The sequence below is a fragment of the Sesamum indicum genome, linkage group LG8, assembly GCF_000512975.1.
Source record: "Sesamum indicum cultivar Zhongzhi No. 13 linkage group LG8, S_indicum_v1.0, whole genome shotgun sequence".
Lineage (NCBI taxonomy): Eukaryota > Viridiplantae > Streptophyta > Magnoliopsida > Lamiales > Pedaliaceae > Sesamum > Sesamum indicum.
In genome coordinates this window covers 20,409,752-20,436,694 of record NC_026152.1, presented here as the reverse complement: position 1 = coordinate 20,436,694, position 26,943 = coordinate 20,409,752, and the positions used below count along the sequence as shown (strand labels likewise).

Below are 26,943 nucleotides of genomic sequence, written 5' to 3'. Positions count from 1 at the left end.
AACAATAAATGAAAGTTGACATAATATGGAATTTAAAGAGTAGTGTAATTGTGATTAAAACATAGATTTTTCTCTACAAATTCAAAATACATAATAAATAACCGGATGTAGTGCATGTTTTAGAAGCAATTATTAGGTTAGAACTTTAAAGTAGGTGGAGCGAGCCTAGGAATGCACAATTTGTACTCTTTCTCCTGTCAAATATCAAATATTACTTATAACTAAGCATAAATATATAGCCCATGCACATTTAAAATTGGAAAACTTTTTCATGGTCTGACATTCATTTCTTTCTTTTAATTGGAAAACTAACAAGCATTGTGAGAGGAAAGCTAACAAAATTTCATTTCTTTATAGCAAAAAGTTGTATTATCCATATACATATACATATATATATATATATGGTATTTGAGAATAGCGACATCATCTTAAAGAGTTCTACTAGAATGTAGTATTAGTTGGAAGAATATTCGATAGTTATTAACAAACAAATCCAAAACATTATTTGAAAATTTAGAAGGCATGCCTTGGAAAAGAAGTTCATTACTTATTTTCAAATATGAAAGATTACATCCTCACTCCTTGTCTATGATTTTATTTACAAGAACCACTTCTTTCTTTTTAAAAAAATTATACGTACAGATCACAGAAACATCAATATTATTATACAAATTATTTATATTTTTTTATTATTGATAATGATTTTTGTAATTACACAAAAAAACATAGGTGATTTGTATGAGTATACCACAAATTATAGGTACAAATGTAATTATTCCTTTCAAATATTGACATCAAATAGGGAAACTTACACATGTACGAAATTTTGAAGTCCATTTGTTTTCTTAATCCATTTAAGTTTAGAAAAAAATGAAAAAGAGCATCTGGAATTTATATATAGAATGCGGAAAGTGTTGAAGAGAAAGGTTTTGAGCACCACCAAGTATGCTTCCTACACTAGAAAGATGCGCTTTCAATCCAAATACCAACAAACTTCCAAAAGTGAAAAAAAAGGTATAAAATTGGTGGATTTTGGTGCTTAGAATTACAAGGAAGGCAAAGAGAGTCGGCTGGCGTAGGCCGCTCTTTAGGTATATGCTTAACTTCATTAAGCAAAGGTTGGTAGTCATTACTTTCAAAACGAGAGAGGGGAAGGCCCTATACTGGCGATCTATAATCTACAACTATAGATCAGGCCAGGCAAATTTTGAATTATAGCAAATTTACAGAGGCTATTATGGGAATACGGAAAACTAAAAGGTCGACATGGCAAATAAAAAGCCCAGAAATTAGGTGCCACAAAAAGACAAAAATTTTCATGACATGGGCACCCTATTGGTGCAACGAAGAAAATCTTAAAAGATAAAAAGTTTCCCTAACCCTTTATGATATTCCACCCGAACAACAAAAATAATGCAACAAAAGAATAAAATAAAGCATTTTATGGTGGAAATTTCAGCCACACAGAACTTGCATCCATGCTTAAGCTAAGATGAAACTTGGAGAGAGAGAGAGAGAGAGAGGGTTTAAGGGAAGTTTTAGGTCTACCAACTGGTGGTTAGAGATTGGCACTCCATAACCAAACATCATCAATAACAGCAAAGAATTAACCAAGTCAAGCAACAAAGAATAACAACAGCAGCAGCAGCAAGCAGATAAGAAGAAAGAAAGTTAGAATAGAGATTTGTGTGGTTCTCTCTTTCTGCATTTCTATAAACTAGGAGAGCAGGGAAAGGGGTTTAGGAGGATATTAAGAGAAAGACATGATTTTTATTATGTGATTGTGGGGCTTGGGAATAGGTAAAGAGAGGAGTGAGGACCCTTTTTTAGGGGGTTTCATTTCGTGGTGTAGATATATGAGAGAAAGTGGAAGAGAGAAAGAGACTTTGTGCATAAATCTCACGTGGGAATAGATAAAAAGAGTAAATGATGAATGAACATATGTAGAATATCATAAAGGTGATAGGAAAGAGTTAAAAGGGGTGATAATGTTCTTGTACTTTGAACTTTGAAAAAATTGCTACTCTACCATACTAGACAACGGAAGAGAAAATAGGCTTCTGTTTTCTTTCTTGGGTTTCCTTACTACTTCCTATTTCTTGTTTCTTTTGTGAGAGTGTGTGTATGAGAGAGAGGAGAAAGGGATGATGGTTGGTGTACAAGTCTCGGGATCTGTTTGTTTGTATTAAAGGTTGATTATTTTAGGCGGATCCGGGAGCTTCTGTTTCCCACAAAGCACACAACTCAAACTGAAATTCAGGTTTGTATTCACTAATTTTTGGTTTTGATTGTATTATTACTGGCTTCTAAGCTGCTATCTGGGCAAAAACGGGAACTTCGTTTTCTTTATCCTTTCATGGTGCTTGGATTAGATGATGTTGATACGATTATATATGATTACAGGTTGCTTTGTTTATTTAAATACAGCAGTTTTTCTTTTATGTTGCCTGTCTTTGTTCACTTCCATTTTTGTATGTCAAATTTTCATTCCTTGAGCTTAATTGACGTGTATTTCAATTTTGGTCTCCGGGTTTCTGTCATCTAAGTTTTCAGATGAAGAATTGTTTTTGGAAGAGTTGTGATCATAGATTTTCCTGGAAATTGACAGGGCTCTTTGACTACCTCTCTCTGGCTGATTGTGAGGAAGAAAAAGATTAGGCTTTTCAACTCAGAATAGAATTCAGCAGAAGCAATATCTTGAAAAAGGAAAGAAAGATGGGCATGTATTTTCCAATGCCAAACAATCAAATTCAAAGGGATGCTGCAACAATGCTATACTTAAGGGAGCCTCTGCCCAGTTCTCATTCAGAAACACCAGTTCTTCCAGGAAATACAATGTATATGAATTTCCCATCTTCTTCAGGGCCATACTCTGATGCACTGGCTGGGAATTCCCAGAGTGTGAATGTTCAGCCAGTTGCTTCAGATTCCAATACATCACAACAAGAACTTCTATTGCAGTTTGGCGGCTCACGGGCTGTAGAAAACCAGTTAATGCATCGGCAAGGGGAATCTTCAGATATTCTTCAAGGTGCTCCAAACTTGCAGGGTCAAGGATTATCCCTTAGTCTCAGCACAAATGTACCATCAGTAATGCAAATATCACCTACTCAATACCAGAATAATAACCCGGTTTTCTCTTCAATCTTGGGTCCTAATACTTTGATGCCTGGGGAGGATAGTGGCAGGAATATATCTTTCGGAAATGAGGATAATTTTCAGACTAAGCCACCTGGGGAGAATAGAAATTGCATGGTTTCTCATGTTTCGGGAATCAATTCAGATGGGACAAATGATATTTCTACATATGGTATGCCAAGTATTGCAAGAGCTGTTCCTAATTCCAAATATTTGAAAGCGGCTCAACAATTGCTTGATGAGATAGTTAATGTCAAGAAAGCCATCAAGGAGCAAAATGCCAAAAAAGAGTTAATGAAGGAATCCAAAGAAGTTGAAGGGGAATTTGGGGATGGAGCTTCAGATCCATCTGCAGCTGCTGCTTCTTCAGTCCCACCTAAGCCAATTGGGAATCCTCAGAACGAGCTCTCAGTAGCCGAAAGACAGGAACTTCAAAATAAAATTACCAAGCTTTTGTCCATGTTGGATGAGGTGAGAATACATGTTTCTGATATGATATAGCCTCGTGGTTTCGTAAGGATAATGTCTACTGATTATGATAAATTAGCTTACATTTGCTCAAGTATACATTTTCAGTCTCCATGCAGCTCTAAAGTATAGCTTTGTAGTTCCTTTGGATGTGAACTTCACAATATTGTCTTGTGAAGTACTATTTTTGGCATCAGTAAACTTCCTTAAATATTCCTTCTTTCTGTTGCAAATATGCATTTCCTCAGAATTATTCTACTTTCTCTAAACCAAACAAAGGGAGCTATTTTGGAGATTCAACAAGTATTGAACCAACCATGAAAAACGTAACCTACTAACTTGTATCCGACTTTGACACTGAACTCCGGACTCATTTGCTTTTCACATTCACTTCTCATTGAATATTAACGGCGGCAGGTTGACAGGCGATACAGACAGTATTACCATCAAATGCAGATCATTGTGTCGTCCTTTGATTTGGTAGCAGGATCTGGAGCCGCTAAACCATACACAGCACTTGCACTTCAGACAATTTCACGTCACTTTCGCTGCCTGCGTGATGCTATAAATGGCCAGATTCTTGTTGCACGAAAGAACCTTGGCGAAGAAGATGCTTCTTCAAACGACAAAGGAGTCGGAATATCCCGTCTTCGATATGTGGATCAGCAGCTCAGACAACAGAGAGCCCTTCAGCAGCTTGGCATGATACAACAGCACTCCTGGAGGCCGCAAAGGGGACTCCCAGAAACCTCTGTTTCCATCTTGCGAGCTTGGCTTTTTGAACACTTCCTCCATCCGTAAGTTAGATAAAGATTTCATTCCCTTGCCTTGCTATTTCTGCTTCAGTAGTGTCCCATTAAAGTTGTGGCTGCTTTTTGTTCTGCAGTTACCCAAAAGATTCTGACAAGATCATGTTAGCAAGGCAGACGGGGTTAACAAGAAGTCAGGTGAAATAACTGCACTCTGAGTAAAAATGCGTCATTATTTAGCAAAGCATAAGTAATTCAATCGGGCTGATACTCTATCTGTTGTACTGATGAGTCACCTGTTGCGGTTGAAATTTTAAGTTGCTTTTATCTTGATACTGATGATATGAATTCCAATGGGAAAAAGTAGTTTTGTTGGTCTTTCCAGAGTTTCCTTTATTCTTCCTTGAGGGGAATTTTGGGGGGGTTCACAATGTGCTTGATACTCCTACATTGTGTTGATGATCTATCTGTGCCTGGCTTAGGTCTCAAACTGGTTCATAAATGCACGAGTCCGACTTTGGAAGCCCATGGTTGAAGAAATGTACAAAGAAGAAATTGGTGATGCTGATATCGACTCCAACTCTTCTTCTGAAACCATACCAAGAGCTGCAAAGACTGGTCGAAAAGCCTCAGAAGACAAAGGAGAAGACGTTCATCAAACTGCAACTTCCACAGGGCGACTCATGGAGTCAAAATCTGATCAAATGACTGATGTACAAATGATAGGATCAGATACTTATTCCATTTACCAGAACATGATCCCGGCAGAACCTCAAATCGATTATGGGGTAGGAAAAACAAGAGAGGGGCTAAAGCAAACCAACGACTCTAATCCTTTTCCAGATTCAATGGTAGATCCGGATTGTGGCAATGATAGTAGAATGCTAGCCGCCTACCAAATGTCGGAACTGGAAAGATTTGGCAATGTTAGTGGAGTATCACTCACATTAGGATTACAGCAGTGTGAGGGCAATCGTGGCTTTGTTCCCTTGAGAGACACTGATGTATATAACACAGCAGCTTCAGCTATGGGGAATGAGACAGCAGAATTCGACTGCATAGATTCAGGAAACCGACCACATCAACTCGTCTCATCCCTCCTCCCATCTTTTACATGACTTAGTAGCATCAGAAATGCTACTGACAGGAGTCACTTCTGCTGTAGTTTTATGGAGTAGTTTCAACAGCAGAATGGAGGGTCGTTTTTTCATCAATTCGAACGGCTACAGATCCTATATGCTAAGAGCAAGAAGCTCAGGTTTCTTCCAAATGAAAATTTGTGAATGTACTGATGTAGGAAAAGATTGGTCGTAAGGCGGTATTTGTAAAGAATCGCGTGTTTGGTCTAATGTAGAAACCAGAATACCATGATTTTGTTGTACTCCATTAAAGAATAAGAGAACCTTTCCATCCCAAGAAAACAACAGACTTCTAACTTTGCCTTACAAATCACTTGAATTTCTCCTTTTCTATTAATAATTTATACACATTGTAGTATGAGAAGCCCTAATTAGTGTACTAACAATAATCTTTCGTGAGGTTTGGAATAAAGATTTCTCCAAGCGTCGGGGTAAACGAGAATGCATTCGTGAAGGTTGCTGCTTCCGAGTAGGACAGATACTGACAAATAAGAATATTATTTTAACTTTCATAAACAAATATTCTGCTATTTTGAAATTAAAAAAATATATGTATATAATTGAACATGAAGTCAAAATGCGACCAGCAGCATACGATAGCACGCATATTAAATGCAACAGAAGGCAGAAGAAAAGATTAGCTTAACCCATGCAAATCCAAGACTACTGACACAAGTTCATATGCATAGACCTAGCTATACAGCAACCTTGTTTAGCTAATAATATACAAAATGTCTCGAAGATAGTAGAACCAGATCCAAAATCACAAATATGATTTCATGTTCAGGAAAATTCATAATGCTCCACTGAACATATTAACAGTTTCATAGCTAGATATTCGTCTTCAGTATCAACGAGCAATGCAGCAACGTCATAGCTGAGAAGCTTGAGATCCTTGACAAGAATAAATCATGAACTTTTTCTTGGCATTTACCTGAAAATAAGCACAAATACAAGGAAACAGTCGCGTCTGGTCCGGAAACATGCACCAAATGGGAAATAAAAGTTCACTCACCTTTTGAAGACAGATATCACGTCTTCATTTAATCGTGCAGTTTCCAGAAAGATGTCTCCACAATTGTTGACATCGACGGTCTCCATCTCAGGGTTTTGGTGACCACTACACTGATCCCATTCGAACCACATCTTGGCTATGGATTCCTTTTTGAAGCAGGTAATATGATCCACCTCTTCTGGTGAGCCAGATGCGATTAGTCTATATGTGTATACTTTCTTCACCTGGCCAGGTCTAAATGCTCGTCCTATTGCTTGGCGGGTGACAGAGGGGTTTAAATGCACGTCCAGTATAATGATGCGTGAAGCCCCCACCAGGGATATTCCTTCACCGCATGCTCGTATTGAACCAAAAAACACCCGAGCTTCAGGTGAACAGTTAAATTTCTCCATGGAAGATTCCCGTGTCTCAGCATCTGAGTCACCTGTGATCATGAACATCTCCCTGCCAACGCTATAACCCTTCACCTTAGCTGTCATTCTCTCCAAAAATTTCAGGGGCAGAAGATATTGGCTAAAAACAAGTAGCTTCTCAGCACTTGATTCGCAGAGCTGGAGAAGATTCAGATAGAAATTAAGCTTTGCACCTTCTTTCACATCTAATTTCTCCACGACCACATCAATTTTCTCCTCATCAACTCTGTCTTTTACACCGGAATTCTTTGCGAGAGCCTTCAACTTTGGGTGTACATAGATTGCACTGCCTTGTGCACTGATTGTGAACTTTCTAGCCAAGCTTTTCGTTAACTCTTTAACTTCAGACTTTTGCCAGGGGCTGAGCCGGAGAAAGACAGCAAAATCCACGAGTCCTGGAAGTTCATCCAGGTTATCACCCTTGTAATAGTGCAAGACTTTTCTGGTCATTTCACGCAGGTCTTGTATTACAGTCACTTTCCGCATATGATTTTCGTCTTTTATTAGGGTGTGTTCTATCAACTCATAGAATTCATTTTCTCTGCCATGTTTCATGAGATTTCTTCGACTGGAAATCTCTGCCCTGCTCAAGATTCGTCTCCTTATAGCTTTAGAAGTCTCCATTTTCAGAAACTTTGGCCGCACCAGATTTAAAATGTTGAAAACCTCTTTTACGTGGTTCTGGTAGAGCGTTCCCGACAGAACCACTTTTCTTGCAGTTTCAACCCTCTCAAGGGAGGTCAGAACATCAGTGTCTTGGTTCCGAGGAGTGTGACCTTCATCTAGAATGAGAATGCTAGGAACTTTCAGCAAATAATTTTGGCAAGCAACAGCAACTTGACCATCATCAGTATCACATATTATAGAGGAAAACTGCTTATAGCCTAAAAACAATATGCTCCTCTCTTTGACCCATTCCTTCAGAACTTCAAGCTGCTGCGCACGGCTATCTGCTTTAACTGAGTAGAAGTCGTATAGAGGTATGCCTTCAACTTGCCATCTAAGGAATTCTTTTTTCCAAATTGCCAAGATGCCCCTCGGCAGCACAACCAGAGGTCTTGCGCCAGGATATTTTGCCATGAAACTCTGGAGGAAACTGATTATCATGAATGTTTTTCCAGAACCAGGAGCATGTGCCATTATACAACCTCCTGGATTATCTGTCACAAGGTTGCTTAGAAGAAAATTAAAGCCCTCAATTTGATGGGGTTTCATCTCCTTCCTGTGGCGTGGATGTGGGCAAATCTCAGCAGCAGTGAAATCACCATCAGATAATTTGAACCCATCAGGGAAAATTTCTGTTTGATCTAGCTCTCTGGTAGTCCGTCCTTCATATCTGTAAGTTCTTGTACTCCTTGTGCCCTGGATTTTAAATAGAACAGCCAAATCATTTACATGCGTCGATGTTCTTTGTCAGATTGACTTTATTAATTTCAACAGAACACTAATAAATTCAGAAAAAATTTAAAGCAAGCACGTGCTTTTAGATTCTATTTTCCAGCAACTTTGCTATGTGTAAGAAACTGCCAGAACCACATACTAAAAATTTTAGCATACAGAACTGAAAGCCATACCTTTGAGAAATTATACTCAATTATTTTTTCAATTCCTCTCCTAATGACCCCACAAATGCGACAGACATCACCAATATCATCTTTCAGTATAAATGAATGCTCACACTCTTCTTCATCCCCAGCATCATACTCATCAAGGGTAGCATCTTCAGTGGCATCCTGTGACGTACAGAAAAAATTGTTACTGACGTCTGGTTCTGTGGATTGATCAAGGATTAATAAAACCAAGAGGCAACAATAAAATTTGCCTCCCTAAAGTAAGATAAATGAAACAGAAAGATTTAATAACTGGAAAAATAAAAAACTACATAGCTTGGATGGCAGTTTCAAGATTTAGTTGAAAAGGTTAGCGTTTCAGATATACTAGGAAAGCAAAGGAGAAAAATTGAAATTGGCAAAACAAAGACACAGCTTGCACAGATAGCACATAACTGGATATTGTTATGAATAATGCAAAAGGTTTTAAAGAAAGATTCAAACAACACATATATAAGACTATTTGACACTTCATCATTTGTACATATTGACATTCACTAAGATATTCCATTATCACTGAGATATTCAGTGTGCATCTTGGACTTGGTAATAGCACATCTTAAGGTAAATCTAGAGATAGTGATTCCTGTAGTAGGAATATTTTCCTCCAGAACGCATCACGGAATGGAAGATGCAATCAGATCATTATTAAGACTCTTTGAACATTGCCTGTGTCTAGTATTATTCAATAATTCACTTATGTCATGGCTTACAGAAGATAGGTAGTGCTTCAGTATCTCATACAGCAAAGAAATAACATTTTAGCACAGTACTGATGGTTTAACGTCATATATGAATCTCGTATGCCTGCAAATTTCACAGGAGCTACAGACTCATGCAACATAGATGACACTGGTGTTGAGTCATCTCTTCCAGGCCAGCAACAAATAATTAAGATACATCCCCAAAAATCTTCAACTGAAGAAAAGCCATTTAATGTTTTGAGTAATAAATTGATGTTGTCAAACTAAACCCCCAATGTCAGAAACAAAAACATGAAAAAACATTACGAATATTGGGTTGGGTGGGGATTATTTAACATGTTTTCAAATTTATCTCTTTATTTGACCATTTTAGTTATACAGGCCAAACATGTTCCAATATCAAGTTATCCTTGGTGAATTCTCCTATACCAGAGGATTATTGCATCCCATATACACTCATACTGAACAGCAAAAAACTAGTTCCAAGGTTTCTCCTATCCTTCACTCTTCTCTTACTGAGTGCATTATTAACCGTCATGCCAAAATAGAAGACACTTTCTCTAGCAAACCATTTCAAGATAAGCATATGAAGAAACCTACAATCCAAAGAATAACAAATTCTCAAATCTTTCACCAATGATGGCCAAGTTATGCTGACTATGAATTGGAGCAACAGATCACATGCTTAATCTATCTGCAGAATCTCGTACCCAGAACAGCCAAGGTTCCAAGGTTCAGATGATTTATCATCATTACCAGATCACAAAATGAATAGTAAGAGTCTACCTTTGAACATTCCAATGCAACTGTCATCTCATTCCAAATATCACCCAGACCGTCAGAATTTGTATCAGAAAGCTCACCACTTTCATCCTCCATATCATCTTCCGGGCCAACATATTCACCTTTATCTTTTATGGTTTCAGTTACACCACCAGAATGTGCGGGTTCAGCTTCATCATCAACATATGCATCTGCTTCTCGAGAACTTTGGTTTCGAACAAAATTCCAGTCCTGCATATGTTATGGCACTATCAGCTGCATAAATAACAGTGTTATACCTAATAAATGCATGAATATGCCTTTCCAGCCACCATGGAAACAGTCAGGAAATCCCATCCAAAAAAGAACTTGGGTCGCCTAATTAACCTTGAACAAATAGCTTGCATGCCACACAAATTGTAAACTGCAAGTACTGTACATATATCTTTCTTCATGCATAATGGTCCAGTTCCACTAGAGCACATGAAATAAGGCCAGTTGATTCAAATAGTGAGGGTATGACTTGATGAGAGCTGGATACAGGTGAACTAGAGTTCCTTACCACAAAGTCCTTCATGAGAAGATTACCAGAAGGCTTCTTCAAGTTAACTTCCAGATAAGGGGGTCTCCAGTTCTGACCCATGGCATCTTCGTCGTCTGAATCGATGATAACAACTGGTCCAGCATTATTCAATTGCTGTGTTGCTGGATAAAAGCATTGAACTGCAACACTACTTGCATCCTGATCATCATCTAGGTCAATCACATTCGAAGCAGCTGGTTCAGTTGTCTTTGGTGCCATTTTATTTTGCACATCAAGACATGCAGATGGAAGTTCGGGATCCACTGCATAGAAGGAGTCCAGTAACTGCCTCCTCCGCATGAGAAGCTCCTTTATATCTTTAGTTACACTTCCATATTTGCCAGAGTCCAACTCTTCTAGCAGATTGTTTAGAGAGAATGGATCAGAATGATCTGCAACTACTGAATTTGTCCGATTTCTTCTCTGATCAGATTCAAAACGCCATGAAGCAGAGAAAGCACTATCTTTGTACTCCCTTCCTTCATCAGTTTTTATCCTTTTGCGCCTTTTTGAGCCCAAATCTACTGATTAAAGTCAAATTCAGAAAACAGTTAATAGATATAACATATGTAATATATATAAAGACGCTAAAAAGTATTTAGAACAAACAGCTTTACAATTTCTTACTCTAAATAAAATTACACAAAAGAATCAACAAGAATGAGAATGGCCTCGGCAAAAATCACAGAAACGGCGACAAAAGCAACCGTGTGTATAATATAATGTGGTTCTGTTGACTAAAAATAATCCAATAATTAAGTTGAAGGACAAAACTTACCGCTTGAACTAGTGGCCGGAAATCGTCTCAGGATCGGGTTCTGGTAATAATTTCTTTCAGTAGCCGCAGCCATGTCACACTGAATACACCGACAAACAATGAGAAGCACAAAATTTGTCAACTCTATTCAACATAAACACCATATGCATGTTAATATCACGATTGTATAACACTGATTAGCATAAATATAAACAAAAAATACCGAGTATCTAACAATCACCGGAACCCCCAAATATTGTACAAACAAAAATTAGAAGCACAAATTAACAGGGCAAATTTTTTGTTTACGTTTAAAGCACAGTTGAATACGCGAATACAAGAATCGAAACTTACATTGGTCCAGAGGATTTTTTGATTTTTCTCCTGGGAGTGATTGCCAGAGAACAGAATACGGAGCGTTAATTGGGAGTGTGAGCTTTACTGCAGCAACTGAGGAATGAAGAAAAAGTTAAAAAGAAAAATGAGAAAACGTTTCGTTTCTTTTGCCCTTTATCTCCATTAATAATGCCAGAACATATTTTTTTAATGCCAGAGTGGATTTGTTCGATTGACAGTTTTACCATCTGATTTCAAATTAGATGGTTTAATGCGGTTTATCATTATCTATCTATCTCTCTATTATCTATACTTTTATTATTATTATTAATATTAATTAAGAGAGACCAAACCTTTTTTTATTTGTTATTTTATTTTTTTATTTTTAAACTTTTAATATTATTTCACTAAATATTTTAATTTCTTTTTTCTTAACTTGAAACTTTCTTTCCCTTTCAATTTTCATATACTTTTTAACTTCTTGGGCTCATTAACTAATAGCCTCAATCTCTTCGTATAATCATTTTATGGAGGTTTTGAATTGTGGATTTTACTATAATAGTATTTTTTTAATTAAAAAAATAAAATTTTATAAAAAATTATGAAGAGGTGTATGAAAAAATTGAAAATTTGTATAATATATATGTACGGGAGAATTAAACTCAACTCCCTTAACGTTTGGTATAATTACACATAAATTATATATAGTTTAAGAAATTACATCTAGCACCCATGAATCTTGCTTCTGTCTAATAATTAAGTCATTTTGTTAGTTAAAATTAACTGAATCTGTTTATATTAATAAAAAGAAATGAATGCATAATATTTTTTGTTAATATAAGCAAGTTTAGTGAATATTAACTAACGGAGGGACTTATTTGTTATAAGAAAACGACATCAAGAGTGCTAGATGTAATTTTTCAAAGTATAGAAGATGCACGTGTAATCACACCAAATCTCAGGAAAGAGAAGTGTAATTATCCATATATATATATATTTAAGCAGTAAAATTATAATTCACTACAAAAAATGACATGTTGGTTAATTCACCGTAAAAACAGGTTAAAATCTAACAGAGACTGATGGACTGGATTAATGTTTGGACAATCATTAGAATCAAGTAATTATTTATAAATTGTATATAATGATGAGGTATTTGTAATTATACAGAAAAAAAATTAGAAGATTCTTATTATAATTTACCTATATATATATTCGATAAGGTACTTCTTATTCTGGTAAATTATTATCATATTGAATATAATATTACTATTATTTTGAATATAAAAAGCAAAATAAGCTAACATGTTACATGGTTTGTGTAGGGGGCGATTCCGTGATTTTGAGCTACAATTTTTTGTTTGGATGTCAAAAAATTAGTATATACTGAAACACAATTCCAAAGTCAAACAAGTGTAAAGAAAGAGTAAAAATGGAAGCAGCAGTGGTTATTTTCTATCCCCTCTTCCCTTTTCGACTTCCAGCAGCCAAAGACACTCTCTTCTTTCTTCCACAATAAAAAGAGGAGAGTAACATTTTCTTTTGGCGCCCATTCCTCAAGAAATTTTCCCGAAAGATTCCCTCGCTGTTTCAGTCCCCCAACGCTTCCAATTCCGCACAAATTCTTATTCTATCGTTTGCATTAGTTGCGCGTAGTTTTGCGTCTCTATTGTTCAACCGCTGACTTGCTCTGATTCCGTGTCTGCAATGGCTTCCGAGCAACAGCTATCTGCAATTAAGGTACCGTATTTGCTCTATTTTGCCATGATTGTATAGTTTTTTTAACTTTAACTCAATTGAGTACTGAATATCTGGTGTGGTTAGGGCGCAAAAGTGCTTATGGTGGGCGCCGGCGGTATTGGATGCGAACTTCTCAAAACCCTCGCGCTGTCAGGTTTCAAAGACGTCCACATAGTGAGTAGAATTTCTCATATTTTGCACTGTTGGAGTATTTTCTAGGCTACTTTGAGTTATTTGTATCACCATAGATTTTTACGGTTTTGTATCTAGGGTTTTAGGAAAGGCTTATTTGGCTGAGCTTAATGCAGCCTAGGTTGCACCTTGCAGTTGTAGTGTGCTATGCGTGTTTTAGAGAAGGTTTAGTAGGTTTTTCTGCGATTATGTGTGAGCATCTGGCGAGGCTGAGTGATTGAAAAATTTAGGGTGCATGTCGGTGAGAGGAAATAGGGTGTGTGGATTTGGGTTGAAAATAGTTGTGCTTGACTTTGAAGTGATTTGTTAGTTGGGTTTGTAAATTAGATCTGATGCTTCAGTTCTATGCTACCTAATGTTTGGCAATATAATAAGACCTGCCTATAAGCTTATGCGATTTAGGGAGGCACAAAAATGTTAGATTGAGCTTGGATGCTTGTCTGTTCGAGATGCTGCAAAGACATGGAAGGGAATGGAGAATTTATTTATTTAGATCGATTTTTAATTATGTGGAAGAAGAAGAAACCTATCAGATTGGGACTATATCTGATGCATCTTTCATCCCATACTTTCCTCTGATTATATTCAGTATTAATCATATAGGAACTAGTACTCGATAAATCGTACATCATTAACTTTCTTCTACTGATAGTCGGTGAGAATTAGTAGAGAAAGTCAGTTATACTCACAGCATAATTTTAGATGTTTTTAAGAATCATCTTCTATTTTATCAAATACATAATCCCATGTGGAAGGATGTAATATTTTTGACATTGCTTTGCAGATTGACATGGATACAATTGAAGTCAGCAACCTAAACAGACAGTTTTTGTTTCGACAATCACATGTTGGGCAATCTAAGGCCAAAGTGAGTAGAGAACTCAACTTCTATTGTGCTGGCTGCTGTCATCCTCGGACCTTTTCCTAATATTATCTGGATAAATGTTCAACCAGGTTGCTCGTGATGCAGTGCTGAAATTTAGACCTAACATCAGCATTACTCCATACCATGCAAATGTGAAAGACCCTGAATTCAATGTTGATTTCTTTAAGCAATTTAATGTTGTGTTGAATGGGCTTGACAACTTAGATGCCAGACGACATGTGAACCGTCTTTGCTTGGCAGCTGGTGTGCCATTGGTTGAAAGTGGGACCACTGGCTTTCTGGGACAGGTGGTGTTTTCTTGTAAGAGTTTATAGGCACTTATACTTAATTTGTGCTACTACTGTCATTGCATTAGAATCTCCAGTAGTGAACCATGCTGTTTATAGCTCACTGGAATAGGATGTACTTTACTGCTTGTGTAACAAGATAAGTTTAATCTTCCGGTTTGTACTTCTTGCATAAGTTTGCTTCAGCAACCTTTATTAAAATATTTTCCTTTATTCCTTTGAATTATTCATGCCTATAATTTACTGTCAAAGTGTTTCCTAAAATCTTTTATATCTTTGGATAATTGGAGGCAGGTTACTGTTCACATAAAGGGTAGAACAGAATGTTATGAATGCCAGCCTAAGCCAGCTCCCAAAACTTACCCTGTTTGCACTATCACAAGTACTCCATCAAAGGTATAAGCGCCTCTGTATTAATTTCTTCCTTGTGCTGTGAACTTTTCTTCTATAAGAACTATGCTTCACTTCATCATGCATTAGATTATAACTGCAGGATACTGGAACCTTAATTGTGCTTATCTTGCATGGGACTAAAAATTTGCTGCTGCCTAAGTAGATGCATATGAAGTGGTCATTTGAGTAGACTTTTTAGTATATGGACCTTGTGCAGGTGCTATTAGATCATTTCTGCTTCTTGTCTGCATGAATACGACCACTTGTATTTGGCAGATATTTTGAGAGCACTTTCTTTCTTTGGACAGTTTGGGAGCATTAACATTTTGATGATACTAATTGATTGCAGTTATCTGGTTGAAAATAATGCTTCTGTTCTAGCCCTTAATTAGTCCTAGATGGCAAGACTCATGAACTTTTTGCTACAATGTTATCATGTGTTGCTTCAAAACTGCAGTTTGTTCACTGTATTGTATGGGCGAAGGACCTGCTTTTTGCAAAATTATTTGGGGACAAGAATCAGGATAATGACCTGAACGTGCGTGCAAGTGATGCTTCCAGCTCATCACAACAATCTGAAGATGTTTTTGAACGCAAAAATGAAGAAGATATTGAACACTACGGACGGAGAATATTTGATCACGTTTTTGGTTACAACATCGAGTTAGCTTTATCAAATGAAGATACATGGAAAAATCGTAACAGGCCGAGGCCTATTTATAGCAAAGATGTAATTCCTGTTGAACCTGTCAGTCAGAATGGAAATCAGGCTAAAAATTTGGTAGCTGGAAACCCTTCGTCAATTTCTGCAATGGCATCTCTTGGCCTGAAAAATCCACAGGATCTTTGGAGCTTAAAGGAGAACTCAGCTATATTTCTTGAGGCCCTGAAATTATTTTTTTCAAAACGAGAAAAGGTTTGACACAACTTCTTTAATTTTCTAAAGTTCTCAGTATTCTTCATCGCGTATTCCTTGATTGTAGTTGATACCCAAATTTTTCCTTTCCAGGAGATTGGTAACTTGACTTTTGACAAAGATGATCAGCTAGCTGTTGAATTTGTTACAGCTGCAGCAAATATCAGAGCTTCTTCATTTGGCATACCTTTGCATAGCCTTTTTGAGGCCAAAGGTATTGCCGGCAATATTGTACATGCTGTTGCGACAACAAATGCCATCATTGCTGGATTGATTGTGATTGAGGCTATTAAGGTGCTGCAAAATGATATTAAAAACTATAGGTAGGTTGTATTGGTTATACCACCATTTGCTCACATGCCTTACCTAGTCACCTAATTACTATTTGATGTGTTTTAATTTTTAGATTAAATGAAATTTGCCTATTATCTTGGACTGAGGGATGCATATAATTTCCTTCTTTCTTTGTATTTTAAGGGGGGAATAATTCCATACTTCTACTGAACTCCTGTTCATCTGAGGAACTATATAAATGTGATGAGCCTGATAAATTAGCATCCTTTTTCTAATTAACTAAAGATTAATTCACTATGTATTTACTGTTATTTGTTTAATTTCATATTCTAATTGGTTCTGTTATCTGTAGGATGACTTATTGCCTTGAGCATCCTTCAAGAAAGATGCTTCTAATGCCAGTAGAGCCATTTGAGCCAAACAAATCATGCTATGTCTGCTCTGAGGTCTGTTGGTTTTCTTGTTTCCCTTAAAATTCCAACTTTTGTCTAGTTTACAAGTTTCATTTTTTTAGCTGAATGGACTGCATTTCAATTGCTTGAATAATGTTGTTTTAATGCAATAATATGCTTTTGTCAAGTAGACGCCTTTGACTCTGGAGATAAATACACATGGCTCAAAGTTGAAGGACCTTGTTGACAAGATTGTGAAAGCAAAGCTTGGCATGAATTTGCCTCTGATCATGCATGGTTCTTCCCTTCTGTACGAGGTTGGTGATGATCTTGAGGAGGATGAAGTTGCCAATTATGCAGCAAATTTGGAAAAGGTTAATTGCCTCTTCATTTTGTCCGTCATTATAAGTTGTTTAGGTTGTATTCGATTAATGGATTTGGGATTAAGGATCTTGAATCCATAATAGTCAATCAACTGGACTTATTTGGATAATCAGTATTGCAATGGGTTGCAAATTCATGAACTCCCATTTTAGCTATATTTTGAGGCACTGTGAACCCATATAACATGGAATCATTTGAATCCTTCCTTGAATTCAAATCCTCTCATTCAAATGTACCTTAAGCCTTTCCATGTTTTTGGCAATGGGGTCTTGCTCAGTTTGTGCATCTTGTGTTAGGTACTATCTGAGCTTCCTTCTCCAGTCATTGGCGGAACAATCCTTACTGTTGAGGATCTTCAGCAAGAGCTAAAATGTAGCATTAATGTTAAGCACAGGTCTGTATCATGCCAATGTCGTTTCTGTTGCTTAATATTTCTGATCTTATCACTTTATGAAAGAGCGATGCATAGCTGTGTTAGAATTTCATCTTTTTTGCTTGCATTTGCGCTACATTTGCTGTGTTACTTTTGATTGCGATTCTTGGCAATATCTTTCTTAATTATCTTTTGGGTTTTCTGTCATGTAGATGCATATGAAATTATCTAATCTATCTAGTTAAAAAAAAAAGTTTTAGTGGATTATCATGTGATCCCATCATTTCACTGCCCATTTGCTTCTAGTGCCTGAAATTTTGAAATCATTACTTCTTCACAAGTGGAAAGTAGCAACATGTATTAGCAGGCTCAAAGATCAGTGTGTAATTGCAGGCTTTGACAGCTTTTGCGTCACAGACAAATTCAATGTTGACACATCTTTCTCCTGAAGTGACTACTGAATTTTGTTTTTTTTTTTTCTTCACTCACATGAGGAATGGGACACTACCCTATTTTTGGGATATATAATTTTCTGATCTGTTTGAGGTTGGATTGGCTAAGCCTGTTTTCCTTGCTGCTGAAATGGTATAATTTCTTTTGAGTTATAGTCCCACATTAAATTTTGCAGGGAGGAATTTGATGAGGAAAAGGAACCTGATGGAATGGTTCTCTCTGGCTGGACACAGCCTCTGGCTGTAGAAAAGAATGGGAAGGGATCTACTGATAATGGTGCGAGCACCTCTCGTGTGTCTGAAACTACTTCTCTAGTGATGGAAGACGATGATGAGTTACAAATCATCCCAGCACAAATTGCGAAGAAAAGGAAGTTATCCGACATTTCCAGTGCTGCTAGTTCAGATGCTTCATCTTTTAGAAATGAGGCAAAATTTAAAAGAAAAGCAGAAGAGGCTGATAATAACAATGATGTGGTAATGCTTGATGGTGGGAGCTCCGAGAATAGCAAGAAGAAAAGGGAACAATAGCTATTCATCTTCCTTGTTTTGATCTCGATCAGCATATCTCACCCTAACTTTGTAGAATACAAAGAAAATGGTGATTCTTTTGGTGCTTGCAACTAGAGGAATATTTGTTTTTAGGTACTTGCGATTTTTGACAGGAGGTTGGATCAGTCTAGCCTGGACGAGAAACTGAGTTTGCCCTGATCCTATGATGTATTCTAACTCACTAGATTAGGTGAGATATTAACTATGTAACTTGTCATTAGTAAGGTTTGTGTATGTAGAATCTTGAAAATTAGGGAAAAGAAAGTATGGCCCTGTTAGCAGTGCCCAATATTTGATGTCTATGCTCATGTTTGCTGCTCCTGCATGAATCGTACCTCCAATTGATTCTTTGTTGCCATAGATTTACCTGGAAACGCTGTTGATAATATCTCTCGGTATAATGAGTTGGTGAAGATAGCAAATTACATCTAATTTGCAGGATTAACAAGCGCACTGGGATGATGATAATGGAGACAACTTGGTGATTCTGTCATTATGAGATGGTCTAATATTCGGTCGCTGTATAATAACCTCTTATTCATTTTCATTAAGGAGAAGACAATAAAGGAATTTTTAATGGAAAGGCAAACAGCAAAAAGTTCAAAAGTTTAAATCTCATTATGAATTATTGTGTTGTATATAATTTGAAAGCTCTGGGGATGATTAGATTGCCATTCGAAATTTTGTTTTACTTTGTGTGATGAGTACATATACATACTCTTTAATTTTAAAAAATGGTATAAATCTGCATTTCCCGAGAAATAACGGCTAAGGAATTCTCCGTAACCAAACAGTGGAGAATGGGCCATGTCTCATAATAGAGTGGCCTACATCTACGGCCCAATTCCACAAATGCTCCTCAGTAGAGAACTCTCTTTTCTTCGTTAGCAAGCTGGACGGAGATCACCTCCAGACTAGAATAGAACAAGACATTAACCCAAAAAATCGAAAGACAAAAGGAAGGAAGAAGGAGGTGGAGGAGGAGGAGGAAGATGTCAATGGCTAGCGAAAACGAGGATGCTCGCCGCAAGTTGGCGATGGCTGAGTACCGGAAAAAGCTCCTAAACCACAAAGAACTGGAAGGCCGAGTTCGGTCTGGTAATCGCGTTTTTTAAACCCTAATTCATTTGTGTCTGTGCTGTAGTGTTGACTTGTGATCACCTTCTCTGAAAACCGTCGATCTATGTTGCATTGTGTGTTACTAATTTGTTTTGGTTCTAATTGGTGTGTGTTTTCACGCGTCTGATTTAAGGAGGATTTACGGAGTCTGGCTTTGTGCTGTTGGGGGTTATTGAATGTATGATGAGCTATGGATCAAGATAGTGGCGGTGGATTTTATGTTTTGGTTTGTCTATTTTGTAGTTGCAGATGCATGCATTTAACATTTTAGAATAACTTTATTACATGCTATTGTATGGCTATTTGATGGAACTGAGCTCCATGCGGATGTTTTTGCTTGAACAAATTGAATTGGATAATTCAATTGATTCATCACGCATTAAACTAGAAATATGGAATCACTTTAGACTTTGGATTTTGGTTGTAGTTCAATCTGATTACTGCTTGAGTCTGATTGTTATTACTCAGTGTGACTGGGCAATTGCTTCATGCAGGGGCATTAGTTCTTTTTATAGGAAGCCTAGCTGGGGCATCTTGAAACTAATTGATTTAGGTTTTGAGACGCGGCATAAGCAAATTACCATGGTTCATGCGTGGATGTAATTCTCTAGAAGCAACCAGAAAATTGTGATGCATTTGCTTTTCCTTCTCATTTTTATACTTATGGTTAATTTTACATGACTAGAGTTGAATAAATCCTTTATTTTAAAAAAGAAAAAAACTTGAGGTGCTTTAATTTCTCCAGAACTTGATGGTTGTTATTTCTGCTACACCTTTTTGTGAATGGATTTGGTGCATGCTTTTTGTTCGATGGTACATCTGAACTATGTAGCTGGTAGATAGCAACTTTTATCTTTATCATGTATAATTTTCCTTTGTCTTGGAATATGTAATACACTATAGCAATATCCGATTTTGTACAGCCAGGGAGAATTTAAGAGCTACAAAGAAGGAATATGCTAAAACAGAAGATGATTTGAAGTCACTCCAGAGTGTTGGGCAGATCATAGGCGAAGTACTGAGGCCTCTGGATAATGAACGTTGTAAGAGATCTATTTCCTTTTCCTTTGATTTTAAATATTGCTGTAAGACATCTCTTTCCTCTTCTTTGGTTTTTAAATAGTGCTGTAAGACATCTATTTCCTTCTCGTTCTTAAAATGTGCAACATTCTAGGACTGGACTGTTACTTATCTTCTTGCACTTCGTCTCTATTACATGTTTCTGGTCCATATTTGCTTCTGGAAGACTATTAATTTAAATCCTCGGTAGAACAGATAGATGGATTCTGCAATCTACAAACACAAGATTATTTTAAAGAGGTCTTGCAACCACTGGCATTAGCCGTTACTGAGTAGTGCTTGCATATTTTATTTGATTTCTTACTATAGGCTAGGTCACTGTCCTGATTTATCTGATTCCAGTTGTGCTTCCATATTTTTTATTTAAGAAATATTGTTTTATTTTGCCATATTAGTGATAGTCAAAGCAAGCAGTGGCCCGAGATATGTGGTTGGATGCCGCAGTAAGGTGGACAAAGACAAGCTTACAGCAGGGACCAGGGTGGTTCTTGATATGACAACACTGACAATTATGCGAGCTCTCCCTCGTGAGGTACACAAATGCGCTTGATACTAATGCTTAAGGTTTAACTGGTTATGGCTAGTTTTGCTGATGCATTATTGTGGATGTATACTTCAGGTAGATCCTGTTGTTTATAATATGCTTCATGAAGATCCTGGAAATGTTAGTTATTCTGCTGTAGGTGGGCTGTCAGATCAAATCAGAGAACTGAGAGAATCTATCGAATTACCTCTGATGAATCCTGAACTCTTCATAAGAGTTGGCATTAAACCTCCCAAGGTAACACCACATAAAGCGTAGTTGGTGATTCTTAATATTCCATCGCTTGTTTTTTCGACAATACATTGTGGACCTGTTTTAGGGTGTACTTCTCTATGGACCCCCCGGAACTGGAAAGACATTGTTGGCCAGAGCAATTGCTAGTAACATAGATGCCAACTTCTTAAAGGTGAGTAGATCCTAAAACCTCTCATACAGTCTTCATGTCATGCCTGTAGCTTCTTACAAGAATAACCATGCAGGTTGTATCAAGTGCTATTATTGATAAGTATATAGGTGAGAGTGCAAGATTGATCAGGGAAATGTTTGGTTATGCCCGTGATCACCAAGTAAGTATTAGATGCACTGTGAACTTTTTGTCTAACTGAATATAAGAATTTGAATTAGATTGAATTGACGTTAAAGAAGACTGTTTCCTTAGCCCTGCATCATATTTATGGATGAGATCGATGCCATTGGTGGACGTCGATTTAGTGAGGGTACAAGTGCTGACCGTGAAATTCAGAGGACACTTATGGAATTGCTGAACCAGCTTGATGGGTTTGACCAGCTTGGGAAGGTCTTGTTTAATCCAGTGTTAAATATGGAAATATTTACCCAAGTTCAAGCATCTTTTTCCACTTGCATGGAATACTAGCTCGACTACACTGTAATGTGATTTGAATTGTTGTTTGCAGGTTAAAATGATAATGGCAACTAATAGACCTGATGTTCTGGACCCTGCACTACTTCGACCTGGTCGCTTAGACAGGAAAATAGAGATACCATTACCTAATGAACAGTCGAGAATGGAAATTCTCAAAATACATGCTGCTGGGATAGCCAAGCATGGCGAAATTGATTATGAGGCTGTTGTTAAACTTGCTGAGGTGGGCTAGAAGTGCTTTTTTACCCTCTTAGTAATGTTGTCGAACAGCAGTTTTATTAACATGTTGCTTGTTCAGGGATTTAATGGGGCTGACCTTCGTAATATCTGCACTGAAGCTGGAATGTCTGCAATTCGGGCAGAGCGCGATTATGTTATTCATGAAGATTTTATGAAGGTAACTTTTCCTGCACTTTGAGATATCTATAGCGAAATTTCTCTTGAAAGTTGAATTCATAGATGCACTTAGGAAAGCAGGATAAGCAGCCAAACTATTGTCATTTTCGTATTTGGCAGGTCTGTTATTTATGTTATTTTCTTGCATCAGCCTATCTTTTGGCTAATATTGAACTCCCGCAATTATGAATTGTACCTGCTATCCCCCGATTGGTCAGAAAAATGTGATGCATTGGGTGTGTATGTGCGTCTGCGTGTGTGTAGGAATCAATTATTGCATCTTTCCTGATTTATTTTTGCAATGAATTTGACTTTCTCGTGCTTGAAACTTTTCCTAGGCTGTGAGGAAACTGAATGAAGCTAAGAAGCTTGAATCAAGTGCTCATTATAGTACTGATTTTGGGAAGGATTAGGTGCCAGTTCTACAAGTTTGGTACCACTGGTGGATGCAGTGTATCCTCGTTTCATCAGATCCCTCTGAAATGCCGCTTCCAAGGAGATGCCTATTCTGCAGCTGATTGAAGATTTTTCACAACCGGCACAGCCATCTTAGTCTTTGTTACTTCAGACAATGGGAATGATGAATATTGTTCATTTGAGAGAAATGCTTATATGCCCATAATCTGAAAGGTCACGATAATCTATATCATTAACCAAAGAATGGGAATGATGAATATTGTTCATTTGAGAGAAATGCTTATATGCCCATAATCTGAAAGGTCACGATAATCTGTAACAAACCAAAGGTTTAATTACTAATAGGACTTGCCCTTTTAAGCAACCACAGATAAATGTTGTATGGCGAGTAAAGAAAATAATTTGTCCTACATAAATTAGCTATACAATCAAGTTCTTTGATTGTTAAGATGATATTTAAAGTTTGACTTCAAATCCTGGCAGACGATAATTTATTGCCTCATTGGAACCACTTTGATGGTGCATCCTAAATAAAACTGATACTTCGGAGGAGGCTGAACCCAAATCTCAGTTGTACCTGCATATGGGGCTCTATGCTGGCCTACCCCATTGTAGTGTGTCTAGGGCTTCTTGATGCACTCCTTTATCTCCTGCTGCCACTACATTGAAATCTGCAAAAGAGGAAAAAGGAAATGAGTTGGTTCAGCACATGTATGGTGCACTGGCTAGTTATAACCTTTATGGTCGTCAAATTGACTTCACAGAACGAGTAGTGAAAGCTACAGAAATTCGTACTAGCTGCCTGTGCCTTAGAAGAAGCCTCCCAGCAAAGTTGATGCCCTTTCCAATCAGTTATAATCCCACCGGCACCTTCAATCACAGGTATCAGGGACAGGAAATCATACGGCTGGAAAAAGGTAAATAACAGAACATCAGTGTATATGACAATCATAAATTATCTAGTGGTAGCTTTCAATTTCATCACATGCTGAGGCGGATACGTGATACAAGTTATGTGATTCTCTGGAGTCACGATATCACCAGCTTTGCAGCCGAAAGGCTAAAATGATTTTGACCACCATGCATAAACAATTGCTAAATCTTCTAATATCCTCTAGAAATTTGGCTAAGAATTCAATAGGGAAAGCATGGTTAAAGGTCACACCAAATTAAATACAGCACACCTTGAGACCTGATTCAACAACGAGGTCTACATAACCTGAGGCCAGTAATGCATAGGCGTAACAGTCACAGCCATATAGTGGTACTTTGACCTGCAATATCAAACAAATTGAATATTAGAATGGAATAAAGCGTGAATTCTATCCATGCAAAAAGGTAATGCGAGCGCATGCAGAGGTGTGACTAACAGAAACGATTCAACACCAAATAAATCAAAAGGTGAAGCAGATAAACAATCACTTAACCGCAAGTTGGCAACTTCTTTCATCAGGTAAACAGAAAATCAGTTCCAAGAAAACAGATAGCTATGTCTCAAAACAAGGGGTTGATATGACAATCAAGTATTTTAAGTAGATATCTTCAAACTGAGATACACAGACAACTGAAAAAGCTACAGGAAACTCAAAAGAACACAGGATACTAGGAGGCAAAAAACATCTAAAACAGATGGATGCAGTTCTCTGATTCTCTTGGTGTTTTCCTTAGTGTGAACTTGGTCTTCATGCATAATCTAATAAATAAAGTTTCACTAAAACTTATTCCATGTTTTTATGTGTGTAATACTTATCATACATATTTTAAGTTAACAGAACTATACACATCCAACCTGTAGCAACACAAATGGACATACCTTATTTCTTAATCGAGCAAAGGCTACTTCAGCATCCCCACTGAATAAATGTGGACTTGTTGTGTACCTGAAACAGACACCCAGTCCCAACAGAGAGAGAGAAAGAGAGAGAGAGAGAGAGAGAGAGCATAAGACATGTGACTGACAAACAGCTTAAGAATACCAATGTGTAGAACATAGTCTATATCAACTCATTATCAAGAGTTTTCCCAGGGACTGCAGTAAGATACTCAATTGAAAAAGTATGAACATACAGGTAAGCCTTTGAGAGATGCGAACACTTGCGTATAGAGATCTCCTGTCCATTCAAGGTAGTTCTTCTCCCAATTATTCCGATCCATCTCTCTCTCAGGACAGGTTGGTCAATAATGCCAAGAATCTTGTCAATTCAAAAAATTGTTTTTTACAAACATCATAAAAAAAAAAAAAGAAGAACAAAAGAAAAAAGAAAAAAACAGCATAAGAACCAGAGATCTCTTCATGGCTTTGCTGTGAGTAGATTGAATTCTTACCGGTTTACCCTTATGGAGTAAAGCAATTAGTGTTCCAAATAAGGGTTTGCCTATAAATAAATAACACCAATTAGCAACTATTAAGCCAAAACATCGTAGTTACCACAGTGCTAAAAGATTATGTAGATATATACCAGTGATAAAACTTTTTGTCCCGTCTATTGGGTCCAATACCCAAACGAAGTCTGCAAAATCTTCTTTGCACCTCCATCCATTCTCCTCTCCATAACTGAAAATTGACAAACATCTTGTACTTTAGATATGAAAATTAGAAAAACTACAACTAATTTGATAATAATGAAACAGAATGGATCTTCTCCCAATATACCATAAACATTTTATGGGATGGAAATAAGTTGTGATCTGTCAAAATATTTATATTCATGTATACCCAGATGCATCATATAATTGATATATCCCTATGTTCTCGTTTGCCCTATCACATGAATTCCCTTTTCAAGAAATATCTATTTAACAGAGAGCTATGATGATATTCTATACTTTTTATGCAATTTATCCCCTAGAAGTTCCACTCTCCTTACCGAGTGTGAAGGGATTTATGAACTTATTTGCAGGATGCAATTAGCAAAATAGGATCACACCAATACTCTCGCGTAGATGCAAATTATTTCACGCTTGTATGTGTAACTTATGCGTGTCAATCATGGCTGATCTGAAACTGCCACATTAACTATCCCTCTTTTGTGCAGAAAAACAACTCCTACAGAGACATCCAGAGATAGAAATTAATCTACACCTTTATAATTAGAGCCAAAAGTTATGTATATAATATATAACGCTTCATCACCTTCAACTTTAACTGCACTCTCCATTAATTTGCCTCATGCCTATTTCATTAAGTATTACTTCCACGTGAATATTACTTATACAGTGTTCAGAATTAAAACAGTGCAACTTCAAAGAAAATAAATAAAAAGAAAAGAAACAATGAAATAATGAAGAAGAAGAGGAGGATGAGCTATATAAACGCGGCTTAGAAAGGAAAAACAGGTAGAAGATCAGGCCCGCATAATGATGGAAGAACCTAGTTGGCCGAACTCATGTTATGAAAAGCTACGTGGATAGAATATAGAAGGCTTTCGGAAATGTTTGATCAATTTCCATAACTCCCTCCAAGCACCAAAAATACAAATAAATAAATACGTAAATAAGAGAACTCACATCGCATGCGAAGGAAAATACTCTTGTATAATTTTCACCATTGACTCCTCCGCCGCTCGATCAGCAATCGTCACAGGACCTAATTACAACTTAATCACTTACAAGGCAATTGAAAAACTCAACATTATGATTAAAAAGTAATTTGACAATTAAAAGACACGAGCACGAATAACTTTTAACAAAAAATCATTAAATAACTTACTTAAATCCTCTTTATCGAGGATGTCGAAGCTTTTACGGAAGTACTTGCGAATGACATCGCCGGCGGCGTCAGCGAGCCGGTTGCCCACGTCGACGAAGTCGTCGAGGTCAGAATTGGCCAATCTCACGGAAATAGCTTCATTGCTGCACTTATGACCAATAGAGAGAGAAGAATCAACCGAAGTCATTCTAATTGGATTGAATTGAATTGATCTGAAATTTGAGGCTGAACTCAAATAATTTCGATTGCAGAATGCAGAT

At 37.1% G+C, this 26,943-nt stretch overlaps 5 protein-coding genes across 9 annotated transcripts; 3 read left to right on the top strand and 2 right to left on the bottom strand.

The window, feature by feature from the left end:
* Positions 1,413–5,776, top strand: LOC105169676 (BEL1-like homeodomain protein 7). The gene is made up of 5 exons (XM_011090149.2): positions 1,413–2,260; positions 2,609–3,609; positions 4,024–4,403; positions 4,493–4,553; positions 4,838–5,776. Exons 2-5 carry the CDS (start codon positions 2,716–2,718, stop codon positions 5,471–5,473), a joined length of 1,971 nt encoding a protein of 656 aa, XP_011088451.1. The 5' UTR covers positions 1,413–2,260; positions 2,609–2,715; the 3' UTR covers positions 5,474–5,776.
* Positions 6,118–11,853, bottom strand: LOC105169675 (protein CHROMATIN REMODELING 35). Of its 2 annotated transcripts, none has more exons than XM_011090148.2 (7): positions 11,693–11,853; positions 11,360–11,438; positions 10,561–11,105; positions 10,023–10,250; positions 8,497–8,655; positions 6,510–8,284; positions 6,118–6,428 (listed from the first exon to the last, which is right to left on the bottom strand). In XM_011090148.2, exons 2-7 carry the CDS (start codon positions 11,430–11,432, stop codon positions 6,425–6,427), a joined length of 2,784 nt encoding a protein of 927 aa, XP_011088450.1. In that variant the 5' UTR covers positions 11,433–11,438; positions 11,693–11,853; the 3' UTR covers positions 6,118–6,424. The 2 variants fall into 2 exon arrangements, with proteins under 2 accessions (XP_011088450.1, XP_020551808.1); XM_020696149.1 differs by having other exon boundaries at positions 10,561–11,102.
* Positions 13,082–18,835, top strand: LOC105169674 (SUMO-activating enzyme subunit 2). The gene is made up of 11 exons (XM_011090146.2): positions 13,082–13,414; positions 13,499–13,588; positions 14,391–14,474; positions 14,561–14,779; positions 15,074–15,175; positions 15,630–16,088; positions 16,182–16,411; positions 16,735–16,828; positions 16,966–17,148; positions 17,455–17,552; positions 18,160–18,835. The coding sequence occupies exons 1-11, from the start codon at positions 13,382–13,384 to the stop codon at positions 18,512–18,514; spliced, it is 1,947 nt and encodes a 648-aa protein (XP_011088448.1). The 5' UTR covers positions 13,082–13,381; the 3' UTR covers positions 18,515–18,835.
* LOC105169673 (26S protease regulatory subunit S10B homolog B) lies at positions 19,390–23,231 on the top strand. The gene is made up of 10 exons (XM_011090145.2): positions 19,390–19,633; positions 20,578–20,697; positions 21,130–21,266; positions 21,354–21,515; positions 21,598–21,684; positions 21,758–21,844; positions 21,937–22,074; positions 22,193–22,384; positions 22,460–22,558; positions 22,896–23,231. Exons 1-10 carry the CDS (start codon positions 19,528–19,530, stop codon positions 22,968–22,970), a joined length of 1,203 nt encoding a protein of 400 aa, XP_011088447.1. The 5' UTR covers positions 19,390–19,527; the 3' UTR covers positions 22,971–23,231.
* LOC105169672 (bifunctional phosphatase IMPL2, chloroplastic) lies at positions 23,105–26,937 on the bottom strand. Of its 4 annotated transcripts, none has more exons than XM_020696173.1 (10): positions 26,684–26,937; positions 26,482–26,560; positions 25,434–25,528; positions 25,300–25,349; positions 25,042–25,166; positions 24,788–24,854; positions 24,159–24,248; positions 23,770–23,881; positions 23,552–23,645; positions 23,105–23,287 (listed from the first exon to the last, which is right to left on the bottom strand). In XM_020696173.1, exons 1-9 carry the CDS (start codon positions 26,868–26,870, stop codon positions 23,566–23,568), a joined length of 885 nt encoding a protein of 294 aa, XP_020551832.1. In that variant the 5' UTR covers positions 26,871–26,937; the 3' UTR covers positions 23,105–23,287; positions 23,552–23,565. The 4 variants fall into 4 exon arrangements, with proteins under 4 accessions (XP_020551832.1, XP_020551831.1, XP_020551833.1 ...); XM_020696172.1 differs by having other exon boundaries at positions 23,105–23,269; XM_020696174.1 differs by having other exon boundaries at positions 23,105–23,180.